The sequence below is a fragment of the Argiope bruennichi genome, chromosome X1, assembly GCF_947563725.1.
Source record: "Argiope bruennichi chromosome X1, qqArgBrue1.1, whole genome shotgun sequence".
NCBI lineage: Eukaryota > Metazoa > Arthropoda > Arachnida > Araneae > Araneidae > Argiope > Argiope bruennichi.
Window position 1 is genome coordinate 72,449,092 of NC_079162.1, and position 16,822 is coordinate 72,465,913.

The 16,822-nt window shown below is 29.2% G+C and overlaps 1 protein-coding gene across 4 annotated transcripts in view; it reads left to right on the plus strand.

Moving 5' to 3' along the window:
* Positions 1-16,822, plus strand: part of LOC129958915 (grainyhead-like protein 1 homolog) — a 220,731-nt gene that overhangs the window by 178,840 nt on the left and 25,069 nt on the right. For all 4 annotated transcript variants that reach the window (XM_056071651.1, XM_056071653.1, XM_056071652.1 and 1 more), the window contains exons 11-12: positions 2,326-2,392; positions 11,451-11,593. In XM_056071651.1, the coding sequence (XP_055927626.1) occupies positions 2,326-2,392; positions 11,451-11,593 (210 nt within the window). The remainder of the gene's footprint in view (positions 1-2,325; positions 2,393-11,450; positions 11,594-16,822) is intronic.

Genomic DNA, 16,822 nt, shown 5'->3' on the forward strand with positions numbered 1-16,822 from the left:
ACTCAAACCATGAGATGCATTATTCCACTTTCTGAGAATACTAAAGGTCTGCTGATGTCTTCGAAACAATCCCAATCGTGAGACAAGCAACAATAGTGAAAATGAAAAGAAATATCTGCGGTCACTAAATAAGCCAAAAGCCAGGAACAGACTGTGGGCGTTTATTCCAAATAGCCTCTTAAACGTAGTTTTTTCTTTTTCTTCCTCTTCTTTTTGGCCTGTGCCCTGCATATAAATGCATTCGGTTCGGGTACTATGTCTTCCTCAGCATTCGATGTGTTTTTAACCTTAGAATCCATCCGCAAACTGTTCTGATGGCAATTCAATTGTCAAGGTCACCCAGACATTAAAAATACACTTGTCTCTTTTCCTGACATTTATTTGAATGTACTGAATGTGCATAGTGGAGCGGGTTAGTTCTTGGGAGAATTTACTGGTAGAAAATATTTAATTAAATTATCATTAGAGATCATTTTTAAGATATTAATGCATCTTTTTAGTGATATTTTTTTAAATGCATATACAATGAATTTTTAACATCCTATTTTAAGAAAACGCGTATGCATACTTTTCAGTGAATTTTTAGCACACTTTTTTATAAAGTGTATGCGCTGAGACTTTTTGGTAGCCTGTTTCTATGAAATGCGTAGGCAGTTACTTTTAGCACACTTTTTTACGAAATGTCTAGCGGTTATCTTTTAATTATTTTTTAAATGTCTATGCAGTAAATTTTTAGCACTTTTTTTTTTTTTTGAAAATGCAAACCACCTTTTTTTTAGAGCAATGGTTAATTACCATTAAAAAAACCGTGGTTTTATAATTTATCAAACATACCACATTTTTTTCTTAAATGGATATTATAATAATCTAACTGATCAAAGATATCGTAAACAATATCGCAAGCAGCAAACCGTATGTTAGGAATATATTTTTAAATATCAGACACATTCATTGTTATGTATACATGTTTTGAATTTTCTTTTTTATCAAATTTTATTATATCTTATTCATTTGAATTTAACTTAAATTTTAAAATTTTCTCTTCACTCATTTAATAACTTTGTGAAAATACCCGATGCATATTGTTTTTCAAATATGGTGTATTTAGATGGTATATTATCGATATGTATCATATTCAGTAATGTTTTAGCTTTAAATGAAGCATTTTTGCACTTACCAAGTGTATTTATGCAAAGTATTTTTAAATCTCAAAAACATGAATTATCACTCAAACATTTTATATGGTCTCTCTATACATTTGTAATTTGGTGCTCAGTTGAAATCTCGAAACTAGAATAGACTTAACACTAATTTCTTAATTTATGAAATTACAGACTTTCATTATTTTAAAATGGTTTTATATATTTATAATATAATTCATTTATATATTCCTATTAAATCATGCACAATCTACCTTATTGGAATTACAAAAACGATGACGAACTTATATTGTTTAAGTACAAAAAAAAAGCATAAATAAAACTTGCTCCAAACAGCTGTAATAAACTACGTCAGAAAATTAATCTTATATGTCTTCAATTCTTATTCATGACTTAGCAATGATTACAAAATGGGCTTAAATACACCAAAGAAATCTACATCAGCCAAATATATCACTCCAAGAATGTTGGCAAAGTCAAAAGAAAAGAATCTAATCCAATAGCCGGCAGATACAACAAGAGTGATGATTCCAGTTAGGTTCAATAGCAATCTATATTTGTTTAGCAGTTCATGATACCCATTAGAAAAGCATGCACTTGAATTTATTATTGACTATCATTCTTGAGATAATCTAAAGTAAGCCACATGAATTAGCATTTACTGTCCTCTTTGGATCGAAAGAAATATTACATTCATTGCCGCGTATAACTCCAGAATACTATAGCAAATGTTTATTTTTAGCATTATTAAACTCTTATAAATGGCAAATGCCCTTTTTACATCTATTCATACATATGCATTGCGAGTCATTTGTATGACTTAAAAAATGTAATTGCATAGATCCAATGACGCGTATACGCTTCTTAGCAAATAAATCACTGCGCGTGCATGATATTCCTAATATTTATTGTTTGCATATGGATAACTTCTTTTTTTTGTATTAATTATTTGTAACTATACTTTTAACATCAACCATGCAATCCATAGTAAATTTATGCGCGCATCACGGCACTGTGATTTATGTCTTTTGAAAAGCCATGAATATGCTATGAGGTAAAGATGTTCCGCTCCTACGTGTGTTTAGTCTTTCTGATCGTACTCATGCTGTACAATATAGTTGTATCCGAGCATGTTTAACAATTTTTGTTTTTTTCTTCCTCGCAGGGAGCTGAAAGAAAAACAAGAGATGAGGAACGCAGGGCAGCCAAAAGAAAACTAAGCAATGCTGCTGGTAAGTTGCAAATAAATTTCTGGATTTGTTATTGTTAATTTATCGAGCATGTGGTACGTAATAAATTTAATGCTTGATGACAACACAAATAGAATTTGCGCATTCTTTATTGAACTGTTTTTGCATATTTCGATGTGGGAAAAAAATCTAAAGCAGATCATTATTATTTTTTTGTCGTTGTTGATATATTCTAAATTTTCAACGTAAATTGTATGGCAAAGAAATTCTAAACTAATTTTTAGCAATTAGTATAAGAATTAGGTTGAATCGACTTAGTATAATCAATCAGAGGATTTATCTTTTTTACATTTTATGAATGCCCGTTTATCGCACTAATTAGATCTAAAGCACAATAACAAAAATACTTGCGCGTGCTTTATAGCGCAATTTCCGTGTAATCTGATCTGAATAATTCAACAATCTGAATTATTTTATCTTAAAAAATAACATTTCGAAATGTTTTCTCAATAGTTAAAGCTAAGCAAAAGACTATTTCAAGCCATTTTTAATTGAATCTATTTAATTTGTATTATAATTCAAACTTTTTAATTGTTTATAAAGTATCAACAATTTATTGCTTTGAATTGGAATTAATTTAGGTTTTCAAATCTTTCCAATTATTTCTCACTCTTTTTCTCTTTTAATGAAAACTCTTTATTCGTACAGAGAAAAATATTAAAGAAGCTTTATAAAATAGTAAAAAAGTGTCTGTAAATTAATATGGAAATTAAATAATTATTTATGAAAATAAACGCATTTATTCTTCAGTGATAAATAAGAAATGAATGATAGAAATGGTTAACAAATTATTGGATTTCAAATTAGCCCAAAAGATTCAAACAAAGAAATCATAATTTTCGAGTAATTTTCAAACAGATGCTCTCCTTTTTGACTATGATGCTAGCTATAAAAGGCTGGGCTATAAATGGGTAATTTTTGAAATCAGAGCTCTTACCTTTCAATATTTTCAAAAAAACTTGATACACAAATACATTCTATTCGAGTTGATTTAAAACTCCACTAAAATACTAAATTGAGTTTTTTTTTTTTTAAATCCACTATATTCATAGTATAAAAATCGCAATACCCTCTGGATCAGCAATACTTGTTATAATAATGTTATAACTTGTTATAATAATTAACAGCCTTCTTAAAAAACTTTTGAATCTTAACTGCTCCTTAAGATTCAAAAGACATCATAAGTAACTAATGAAGCATATGTAGAGCTTCAGAGTTTCTACCAATGTAGCTCCATCTCTCTCTCATTCTGAAACTTATTTTTTCTAGAAGTTTCAAAAAGTACGTAAATGATTTCAAAAGAGTGTGCAATAATTTCTGTGAATGTAATTATCTCTCTTATTTTGAAGCTGATTTTGTTCTTGAAGCTTCATTTCAAACATGACTTCAAAACCATAAACTCGGTATTTCTGCTCGTGTAGCAAGTAAAAAATAAGTAATTATACAGCCTGTTATTTAAAGGATATTGAGAACTTTGGAGGTGTTTTCTCTTGAAGCTTCACGAAACATTTCCATTAGGAAGCATCACACAAAAGTTTGTTTTTGCGACTCTACCTGATTCGAGTCAACACAAACAAACTCAACCTATGAACTTCCCTACTTTTCATTGGCTAATTATCTTTAAAATTCACGTTCTGTTAGACAGCAAAGAAACAACCTGTTCTGCCCTAGAGAAAAATGAATAACCCAGGAGTAATTAATGGTTCATTCGTAACGGTAATTTCAGTTAAGTTCTTGCATGAAAGATGTATGATATGAACTATATTGTGATTATTGTGATTTTTTATTGACGTGTTAAAATCTTTTCATTGAGAGCAGGTTTCTTTTAAAGAAAATTTACATTTTTTATCAAGTTTATTGATTATAATACACTAAATGTTGCAACTATTGAGGAAATATTGTTTTTATTCTCTTTTTTAATCTGAAAAGAGTTGTTTAAGGTTTTAAAAATGTCCTGTCTATTTATAGTTTTCTCTGGTAGTAATTATTGAACATTTTCCAGTAAATAATGACATTCTTTTCTATCTTTTATTTTTTTAAAAGCCCACAAATAAAAAAATTATTTAATATCTACTAAGTATCACACACACACACACACACACACACATATATATATATATATATATTCATAAGTAAAAAGGTGCAAAAAATTAACAATAAATACCTTTCTGCTGCAATTTTAGATCACGACACAGAAATAATCTTTTCAGTAAGAAATATAATTTACGTGCTAGAAACTTTTTTAATCTTTTATTCTTTTCTAATTTGAGAATAAATCGTTTAAAATTTGTTTAGAAAAATTTTAATTTGTTAAAACTTTTCTAAGCTAGTCACGATTTTCTTTAGTATTAATTATCGGGAAAATTGAAGTTAGGGTTGATATTTTATTTTCTCGTTTCTTTTTCATCCATGCTGTAAGAAATATAATAATATGCCTAAAACTAAGCCTTTTGAAACTTAGAATACTTAGTATAAAATATCACATGATCATTCATTTGGATTTTTACATTATTCAAATTGTCGTTTTAAATCGTGTTACAGAGATAATCTATTCAATAAGAAATGACACAACGAATTAGAAACTGAGTATTTTGAAAAAAAGAATTATTTAATTAAAAAGAAATCAAATGATAATTCATTTGGCAATTGACATTATTAAACTTTTATTTATATTATTTTATCAGTTTAGAAAAATGAAAATTTTAAAAAGAAATTGAAATTTTATTCTGATATCACGTTTATAAGTAAATCGTGTCTAGGTAATTGTATTGGCGATCAACAATAATTTTGATTTTATGAATAAAAATTCTGATGTAATAGTTTGACCTAATATTTACACAAGTTCTGCATATTACTTATTCTAATCTATATGTGCGTAAATAAATGATAGGATTTGTTTCTTCTACTCATTATTCATGGGAGAAAAGTAGACCAAAATTCAATTCTTTTGAATTAAAAAAACTAACATGAAAAAATATGAGCTCATTTCAAATAGGCAAGGATATAATTATGAATCTAACTACGATAATATAAACTCTTGATAATTCTATCAAAACTGATCACTATGATCAGCAATATGTCCAGCCTTTAGAAACCGTTTTACAGGTCTCTCTTGGGTCGAAGTGGACTAGTGGTAAGGTCTCGGTTTCGGTGCCTGATTCGAGATTCAATTCCGCCGCAGAACCGCTGTATAAGCGCGTTTAATGAACGCTGAATCTGTCGTGGCCAAACATCCTCTCGCTGGTGTGAGGAGAAAGTTTGGAGATGCGGTGCCAGCTCAGGTGTCATCCTTGTCATCTGACAGAAGTTAGAATTATGTGGTCCACTTCAAAATAGCCCTAAAGTTGCATTAAGGCTACAGAATTAGTTAAAATAACGTTAATATAACAGGATATGATGTCCCGTTATATTAACGTTAATAAACGGGACGTTAATATAAACAAACTAAATCGAGACCTTGTTATTGTATCTTATGATGATCAGGCTGTAAATCAGTAAAATCCTGATCTTCAAGATTTATATTTAAATGATATCTAAATTTTTTATAAAAATATTTCTGAAACATCTAAAATTTCATAACAGACCTATTCGTTAGATTTTTTTAAAATTTAAATTTTGATAACTTAATAATAGATGTGAAGTACAAATAATAAATCCAAGAGTTATAAAAGAACTTAATTCTCAATAATGTAATATCTTAAAAGATCAATTAATTCATATACTATATGTCAATTACAATTTAATAATTTCATATTTTAACAAAGTGACATTTATTCTGAAAGCAATTATAATCACAAGTTTGCCGTGCGATTTATTCTTAGGAATGTTTCCCGATTAGCCTGCAATCAGCATTATCGGTCTATTTATCAAGATTGGTAGAAAAACTAATGTCAACTCTTTAAGCGATCTTCATTTAGCACATGATTACGACAAGGCTTTATCGTAAAACAATTTATTTTCAGCGAAGCTACCGATGGCATGAGTTATGGTTATTCATAACTTTTCTTTCACACACAAAAATAAAATAAAACAAATATTCAAAGCAATATATTTTCCATTCTCTAGACTAGGCCATCTGTGATTATTCATTAATTTTTTTAAAAAAGATCTCACCGTTGTATATAATCACAAATGAGGTTCCACTGATTATCAAACTTTCCTTTTGTTTTTAGAACCCTTTTTTTTATGCTTACTTCCCTTTACTTTAACTATCTGAATCTTCTGTGGGCTCTTCGCTTGCAGGCAATAAGATTGAGGTCGAATTCAAAATGGATGTTCTATACATTAGGTATAAAAATGAGGACGTCTTTGATGGACACGTCAATTTCAACTACACGAAAACCTCCACAATTAGCGATTAGAAATAGAAAACAAAAAAGCAAAGTCACGGTGTAAAAACAAACAGCTGACGTTCTGAAAGCCTTATCGTATTATCCAGTTAGTCTCTTGCCCTTATGAGTTCCTATTATTTGCCAACCTTTAGTTTGCTTGCTTTTTCTTAATTGACTGTACTGCGTGTTTCGTCTATTGATTAAGTGTCATTGTTTAGAATGGGGACATTAAAGATGCAGGCAATACATCAGCTTTCACTTGCTCGTCTAAAAGTGACAATACTCCACTTTTATTAATTTCACTGGATGAAATGAGCGAATCTAATCCTTTCTACGTCCTTTAAGTGAAGTCTATAATGTTTCCTGTTATTTGCATCCTGAGATGAATACTAGATAATGACAGCTTACAGGTGTTGTATAATCTCAGTTCAAAAGGTTACCACAGACATTTAAATAGAGTGAAAGAAAATCCTGGTTTAAAAATTTATGATGTGAAACGTGAGGTAAAATGTGGTGATTTTCTCTGACGAAAGTGCGTTGTGTTTACTTATTGCTGATTGTTGGTATATAATTACTGTACGCGAGGGCTATTTTCTTTTTAAAACGATAAATGAGTTTAGTAATGAGAGAGGCATATTCGGGGTTTTTTTTCATTAAAAAATTGGTTTTAAGAGGGAAAAATGTTATTCAAAAGAAAATTGAGTAATTGTCGCTGCTACTGCTTTGATGATGCTCGTTAAGAATGTTATGTTAATTAATTTTTTTGTGATTATTACGTTTAGATTCAATTACCGGTTGGAATAGGTCTTTTCTTCAGATTAAAATTCATTTAAAGATGTTATCGTTTAATTAAAAAAAAAATCTCTCACAATTTTGTCCAGTGATTTGAAAAACCCTGTCATTTCTGCTTTTGGAAGGGAGGAATTAGTCAATTTAAAAAAAAGAGAAAGGACTTGGTCAAAATTATTTTTATACAGCTGTAATATTAATTTGTCTATTGAACTTTGTTATATGATGATATCGTTTGCCTGTAAAAACAAATCTAGTATTCATCAAGATATCTGAAAACCGCTATGCTTCTGCGGATAAATGAGAAAGGTCAGCGTTTACAGAAAACACAGAATTCTTGCTTGAGATATGTTATACTCGCAAATATATTGAGTAAATGTACACTATTCTCAAAAAATAATTTAAAACAATTCTCTATTCTGAAAAATATATTCCATTTAACCAGTACCCACGCTTCTATTTTCTCTTCCCCTTTCGCGCATATACTTCACCCTTATAAATTAAGTGGAATGTTCCTGGCAATCCACCAGTCAAGGGTCTTAAACCCATAGGTGAAGTATATTTTCATATCCTTTTTTGAACACTAATAATTGCGACTAAAAGTCATAAATAAAGTTAATTATGTTTTGAAACCTCAAATCAACCTCTGATCATCCGAGATAATACGCATGCGCTTTGATGGTACATCGGATTTTTCCTTTCTTTGAAAATATGTGTACGCAAAACATAACCGTGACTAAATACAATGCCTTTTAATTTCCCCTCTTGGCCCTTTAGATTTAGATTTACGCTTTGGTAACAAAAATAACTCGTGTGCAGAAAAATGTGGCTAGTTTTTCTAAAAAAATCGTGCTGTATTGAAAGATTAAATTGGCTTTTAAGTAAGTCTATTCTCGATTTTATCCTCCAAAAATCTCCAACTAATAGCCCTTTAATTGCCTAACTTTGCCTTAAAAGGCTTCACGCAGCTTTGAATGAAGTCTTACACGTTTTCTCTGACACTTTCGACGTTTCTTTCTTCCATACTGAAAACTGATTTTTTAAGGGAAAAAAATCAGCGACAAAAGCCGGCATCGAATCAAAAACACTTTATTTTGTTATCAGAAATCTGGAATGGGTTATGGGTTGACCTTTTTCTTGACCTCTGATGTGGCTACAGAAATTCAGTTCAGCCTGCAGCCGAATTTTCCACTTTATGAGTAAAACGCCTGCGTAACAAATAGAGGTTAAACCACATTAACCTCAGCATTCCAGGGCTACATTCACTTCTTAAATTGTTAAGATCTCTAATGAGAAGCTCATTTTCCGCCCTTTTCTAATACTTTGATGAGCTATCGTGACAAAAAGAACTCGGCAAATAAAATCTTTTGATACTTCTAATTATTTTAACACTTATTTAAGGGCTTGCTATTCAACAGGCTGCACACGCGTTAGATTTATTTAAAAGCATCGAGTATTGTTTAAATCAAAGTGGGCGAAAATATAATTTTAATCATTAACATTGCATGTTTAAGAAGGTTGGATTAAAAGATTGAAACATTGTATCATGAAATAAATTTGAAGGTTTTTAATTCTGTTTATGACACTTCCAAGGAAGATATTTAATTAATAAATATTTCTTTCATTTCTCTTTATGAAAGACGGAATCTAAATTGTACGCCAGTAATTGAAAAAAAAAACTCTCAAAACAATGGAGGGCTCGTGCATATTAAATCTGTGGAAAAGTGGTAGTTCTTGTGGAACAGAATTTTGAAGAGTTAATAAAAGCTCATATGTATCATCTGATTATAATTTAAAATCTGAAACTCATTTTCAATAGCCCTCAGATTATTTTTTTTAATTCTACATTACCATTACAGTGTGAAATCATAAATGAAGCAAAATAAAAGAATAGGCGAAATGACAAAAACGAATCCAGTAGTCGTCGTATTTCTTAAAATTTCCCAACATTTTGCAATAAGGTTTTTCAAGGAAATATTTTGTTTCGATGAAAATAAATGCCGCATTCATCCAAAACTGTTAGTATATTAATAACTATATAATAGAGACATAGAATTTCCTTTCCGTTAAATTTTATGCATTAAGCAGCATTGCTCGGTCAAAGGTCCGATTTCTAGAACCGTTGTAGATAATTTTATTTGCTACAGTAAACACATAGATAATTACATTAGTTGTTCTAGATCTATCAGCTGAAATTTGCTCATCATTTGAAGTATACGTGTCCTTTTATCTTTTCTCAACCTTTATATCTATTAGGGCCTTCTATTAGGGCTGTAGACATTTTTGCTTAAAGTAATTTTAAATTGCTATGGCTTCTGAGGAAAAAGGTATGCATTTCTATGTTCCTTTATTCTTTTTTTTTTCTTAATTTCTTTTTTTCTAATGTTTACATTCAGTTTTATTCACTAAAAACATACAAAAATACACTAATTTTTGTCTTTTACTACAATACTCTTGTTTGACACTTCGTTTTCTCAAAATTGAAAACTTTAGTTTTGAGATGCATTAAAATATAGTAGTTCAAAAATAGTGCTTGATTCCATTTCTGTCGTCATTAAGTTTCCATATAATGCCCCTTAAAAATGTTTCCTGGAATATTTTCTGTTCATTTATTAAAAATGGCGAAAACTTGATTCGAATTAAATATAAAAATAACAAATGAAATAATTTTGGATTAATGTTATTTCGTTTTTGCAAACGAAAAATGCAATGAGAATTTCTGTAATCTTAAAATTACTTCATCAGATATTTAGTTGACTTACTTTATTTGTTTTAGTTTTTAATACTCTTATTCTAAACTCCGATTCAAAATATCCGTTATTAATAGTTAAATAAATGATATTAATAAGAAAAGTAAATATTTTTTTATCTATCAGAATTAAATTTTTGAAAACGTGAAAGTTGCAGTTGCAATTTTTTTAAAATTCATTTCATATTTACATGTAAATTTGAACATAAATGTAATAAATAACTAATTTAAAAGAAAAGGCTTATATAATTTCTCTTGGTATAATTAATAAGTGTTTATGTTTTTCACGAGTTTATATGTATTTCTACGACAAAATTATTATGTATTTTATTGCATTTTTTATACCGTTGAAAGATTATATGTATATGTTTTCTAATTATATATAATTTATCTGCTATATGCACCGTCTTTTTAAAAGAAATGTGGAATTTTATGCATCAGTTAATGCGATCGTTTCACATTTCCATACGTTTATTTAATATTTATTTAAAACTTTCGTTAGCATGTTGAATTTTTTACTTAAGTACTTTACTTTTTTACTTATTAAGTACAATATATGGAGACATGCATATCATCGCTATTGTATAAAATATTTATGTCGAATTTGCCAAAACATTTTATTGATGCTATTCACTTGTATAGATTAGCTACATCTGCTCTCAAATTGTTGTATGTGTTATGTGATTGTTGTTTGTTGACACAAAAAGCCACATGTCGCCGGCGGTTTCAGCTGCCGCATCGAAATTTCGTTTGTTTCGTTATGAGTAGCTTTCGACGAACGACATTTTATTATAATAGCGATGATATGTTTATTTATGATATATTATCGAATTCTGCTGTTAGTTTAACAAACAGAAATTTCCACGTATTATTGAAATTTTCTTTATTACGAGTTTTATTATTATTATTATCATTGTTGAACACTTATGCACTTCTGTTAGACTCTCGGAGTCCGATAAAAAGCATTGCAGCACAGAAGATAAATAAATAAACATATGTTGATATAAATGAAAACATCAATTTTAAAAAAAATCAAGGGAAAGAAGCAGAATTCGGCAATTCACCAAATCAGATGGTTATGTTTAGAAGTCCTTTTCTTGAAAATGATAAATAACCTTTATAATTAACTTTTTGTAGAATAATAGTAACTCCTTTTCTTTCTTTTTTCTAGGAGGAGAAGCATCTGTGACATTTCCTGGAAGGAAAAAACTTGATGAGATGTTTCATTTACCCTGCGATAGGTCAGAATTCTACTCCATGAGTGACCTTCTGAAACCACCTGTTCTTTTTACACCTAGTGATGATGTTGAAAAGGTATTTATTGACGCATTTTGCTTCATGTAAAAAAATATATATTATTTTCAAACCAAAAGACATTTTTTTTAATCTATCTTCTTTTCTGTTGATTTTTCTGAAAACATTTTGCAAACATTGCTGAAGAAAAAAATTCTTGTGCGTTTCAGGATATCGAATATATATATATATGTATATATATATAGAATAGGGGGGGGGACCAAAACCTCAGTTTCGTGGAAATACTTTTGACCTTTATAAACTTCTTTGTGGTTATTTATCACGATTGAGACGAGTTAAAATTCAAGAATAAAACACAAAAAATAATTTTTCGAAGAAGTGAGTTTTAGTTTTCTTTGATAGTTAATGGGTAGAATCCGGGGAAGTAAAATTTGTTTTCGTAAGTAATAAAAAAATATATACATATTTAATATCAATGTATACTGCTTCATTTGCACGTAAACCATAGTTAACTCTGAGACTTCCTTGAACAAACTGCAAAGATAGATTTGTTGATATTGCATTCCATTTCAAGTTTAATTTATTCTTAGTAATATATATATTTATTGTTGGGTGAAAACCGGAATATATATATATATATATATATATATATATATATATATATATATATATATATATATATATATATATATATATATATATATATAATGTTGGTTCTATGTCGTTCATAAGCAGGTGATATTTGTCTGTTCATAACTGGTGATCTTTCTCACCATTGGATGTGAATGTTTTCTGTTCTTTAAAAAATATGAATGAATTCGAAAACGCTATATAGGATTATTTAAAACAATTGCACCGACTCCAAATGGCTGTAATAAGATAGGAATAAACTGGTGCAGATAATAAATTATTATAGTAAGTGTAAACAACGGTAGGAATAAAAAAATTGAACAAAATACAAAAAGGAAGTTTAAATTTTATTTGCATGCGTAATAACTGACGATTCACGTTTTCGCAACTACTGATGCATGTTGATAGCTTATGTATATTTTTAATACAGCTATCTAAATCTTTGAAAAATTCTTCTTGGGTTTTCATTTGGGATGTGTTCTTTTTCATTTCATTGGGATGTGTTGTAGATTCTTTCTTGACACTTCCAATCACATGCAACAGTGAACAAATTGAAGATACATATAGAAAATGCTTCTGGTGGCAGTGAAATGAACGATAAATCGAATATTACCTCTGTGACCAAAGAAACTACATAATGCAAATACTGCGTGTTCAGACTATGTGTTAAGTTTCCTGTTATGTGTTAAGTTAAAGCTATGTGTTAAGTTAAAGCTATTTTCTACCTATCTTTGTTTAAAAGGAAGTTATAATCATTTGTATTTGATGCAATTATTTTGAATAAATTTGTTTATAAATACAGTACAAGCAATATACTAATGAAGAGTTCTTCGTATTCTGGATGAATACATAAAGAAAACAAGATTTCTAATTATCATAACATAATAAATACTTCTGTGCACATACGAAATTTAATATTCTGTATACTAGAGACAGTAGGGGAGCTTTTATAGTCACCAAGCATAATATCGGAAGAAGGATGTACCATGCTTTATAAAGCTATTCTTGTTTTTTAAAATAACTTTGATAAATCATTGTTCCATTTATTAAGATTACAATAAAAATGCACCTTTTTTTTCCTCCTTATTTTTCGTATTCTTTTGAAACATTTTAGATCTATACTGTTTATATTTTACACTAAGTATTTTGAACATTTTTCCCCGCAAAAAGCAAATTTATATTCAGAAATTCAAAGACGAATCCCCAACAATAGTAAATGTCTTTTCTGAACTATCTTTCACGATAAGAAATATTTCCGGAGATGATCCTTATTTACCATATTCTTTTTCGAAATTATAGCTCTCGTTATACACCACTCGTATACACAGTACTAATGTTCCAAATGGTTCAATCTAAATTCTCGATTCATATCAAATAACTGTTTGGAGACATAAAAATACAGTTTGTACGAGGGCAGTAACAACTATCATGCATGCATCAAAATAATAATTCTATTTTATTTTATTTTTCATAAACATACAATGATATTATTGTCAAAACTTCATACAGCAATCCTTTTACGAATATTTATCTGATAAAGAAAAAAGGATTACAACCAAATTTCATTTTGTATCAGATGAAAAAAATACGCAAAATCGTATTAAATATCAAAAAACAAAAAATATTAAAATTGTTAATTAAAATTTTCTTCTTGCTTTTAAATATTTTTTCTTTTAAATATCGATATCTCATGTTATAACGCTTTCACGCGTATTTAATTAAATTTAAATAATCATCGTTGACTTCAAATTTAGCAAAAATCAGTATGATAATCTCAGCAAAAAACAATTTTTTGAGGGGGGGGGGAAACCCATACTTCATTTAAATTGGAAAATCTAAGATGAAATATCTTTTAACTTTTGTTTGGCGCAGTATAGTCAACACCAGGATTTTTGAGCCAGAATAAACCAAACAATATTAGATGAAAAATTATTTTTCAAATGTGTTTGAAAGAGAAAATAGTCAGTTTCGCACAAAAAAATTTCATCAACGTTTTATCAAGAATAATTCATAACATATTGCTAAATTTGTATTGAATTATAAACACTTTCTCTTTTTATTGTTAATCAAATGCATAGAATATACTATCTATTATACAAGACTTGAATAAATATCAAATTCTGAAAATGGCCAAAGACATTCATATAACTCTCTGTAATTTTATTAAATAAAAAAAAATGTCAAAATATTTCATTATTAACTTTCGGTTCGATCTTGGCTGAAATTCGAGAATGTTGCCTATTTCTCATCCTCCTCCAAAAATGTAGTAAAATTAAATAGAGCCCAGAGCATAGACATTCATTCCTACCTATCACATTTCTTAAGAAATGAAATTAACTAAGATTTGAATACCTGCCGTCCCCCTCAAAAAAGAGATTGTGTCATTTTTATTGTCTTTATTACCCCCTCTCTCATTACAAACCATTGTTGATCCAGTCTGCCCTGTGCAATTCTCAGAAAATAATTCGGTTGTTGAATTATTTCTGAATATTACAGAGGACTACACCGATTTCCAAAATTTGAGGACACAAAATGCTCGAAGCGGTGATTCTTCCCAAGCCTTTCATTAATTTTGAATTGACAAATGATAAATTTGTTATAAGCTTATTGTTCGTTCATACTCCTGAGATAATGAATACACCATAAAGACAATTCAGGAGCTGCATCAATTCCTCAAGAGGTGAAAACCATTTACGCGACATCCAGCCTGGAAATTGTAACGATAAATTAATTATCCTTTTTCTTCTTTATTCTTATTCTTCTTTATTCTTGCATTCCATCATTTCATTTGCTTACGATTTCGATTTGGTCAAATTAATTTCTCATCATGGAAGAACCCGGAAGGTCACTAACCTATTCAGAAGACAGCAATTTCTCGTACTGCATTGTTTCTGGAATAAGATGACATACGTTTTATTGATAAACATTGAAATTAAGTGCAAGCGTGCGAGTATTACTATTTTAATTTCTTTTCTGATTGCTGGGTAAGGAAAAGATGTATGATGAATATGATGAGTGTTTACAGAATCTCTTTGGATGAATCAACGGATTTTTATTCTGATCTCCTTTCGAATAGTTGATCTTTATTTCAGAGAAAAATAAATAAATAATAGAAAATAAAAAAAGTAAAGCTTAAAACAATCAGCAATTATTTAGCAATCATAGAAGCAATTTAATTTCCCATTGCGTCAAGAAGCGAAATACTTAAAGGAAAATTCGATTATTTTTATTTAATTTATTGGTTATGAAAGTTAAAAGTATGTTAAACTCTTCGGCCAGTGATGCGTTCAATTGTTGATTTAAAGAGCTCTGAAATATAACAAAGAACCCTTCAATAATCTAAAAAATATTTTACTTTCTTTATACAAAATTTTTCAACTGAAAAATATGAGGAAAGTTAAATTTCAGCATATAATTACTCCCATCTAAAAATGTATTGGATTTCGAAATTTATCAATTATTTTAGGTATTTCCGCACAAAATTGCTGTTTGTACGATGAGCGACCATGAATAATTTTCTACTTTAAAAGTTGATTTTCATCTATACAATAGATTTATAAACTTAAGAGCTAAAAGATCAGATTCCCATTGTATAGCAAAGTAAAAGAAATTATACTAATTATATTCTCTACAGCATTCTTTTATTCATTATACATTAATTCTTTTTATTAAGACTCTATTCAATGAATAGAATTCCATGATGAATTGAAGGAAATTAGAACATCAGGATATAATTTATTTTACCGAATCTCTATAACGAATCGCCGTTTTTCACATTTTCCAACATTAAAAATGGCAGAAAAATGCTTTGATTCATTACAAAAAAACAAAGTTGAAAATAGCATTCCTCCATTCTTGAATAGGTTAAAAGCTTAACAACAGGTTAAGCGAATGTTGTAGACTATATTAGATCATACCCGGAAATCCCTCGTCCAATGAAGGCATTTCTCGAGAAAAATAATTCAGATACTCACATTCCAATACATCAAAGCAAGAATTTTCTAAAACCTTAACTATTTAATACGTGCATGGAATGATTTATCTTTTCTTAAGACAATAAGAAATAGCGGTGTTAGATTTCCAGTAGTCAGTCTTCTTAGATAACACAAATTGTACAGTTGTAACAGAAGGTCAAAGGGAATCTTCCTGGAAACACCACTGAAACCGGAATATTCTGAGCTTAACTTGTGCACAGCCTTATCCTTCACCTTTTTGTAAATTATATTCATCAATCAGCCGTTCTTATCTTTTTGAATGCTGAGCATTATGGTACTCAACCAAGGATCTTTCAATTTATCACGTCTTTGAACCCACTCTCAAACGAATCCTATTTCTTGGAGAGTGAATGCTATTTCAATTACTGAATTTAGAAGATGAATACTTGCCCCGTTTTGAGATAATCCATCATCTAAATACATATGTTGCAGGAAGATAGCGAAGATATAATGCTGGAAAAATTGCAGACGGATAGAATGCTAGCAGGCAGTTAAAATATTTCTTATTTAGCGTCTTAAAAGTAGTATCATTTACTTGATTTATATCGCCGTAGAACATATAAATCTTTAAAAATATTCATGGTTGCGAAATTTATTTAACTGAAATTTTCTTGTTTCCGTCTGCTATCAATCCTCTGGCTATCCTCTGGGCTTTTATACTTTC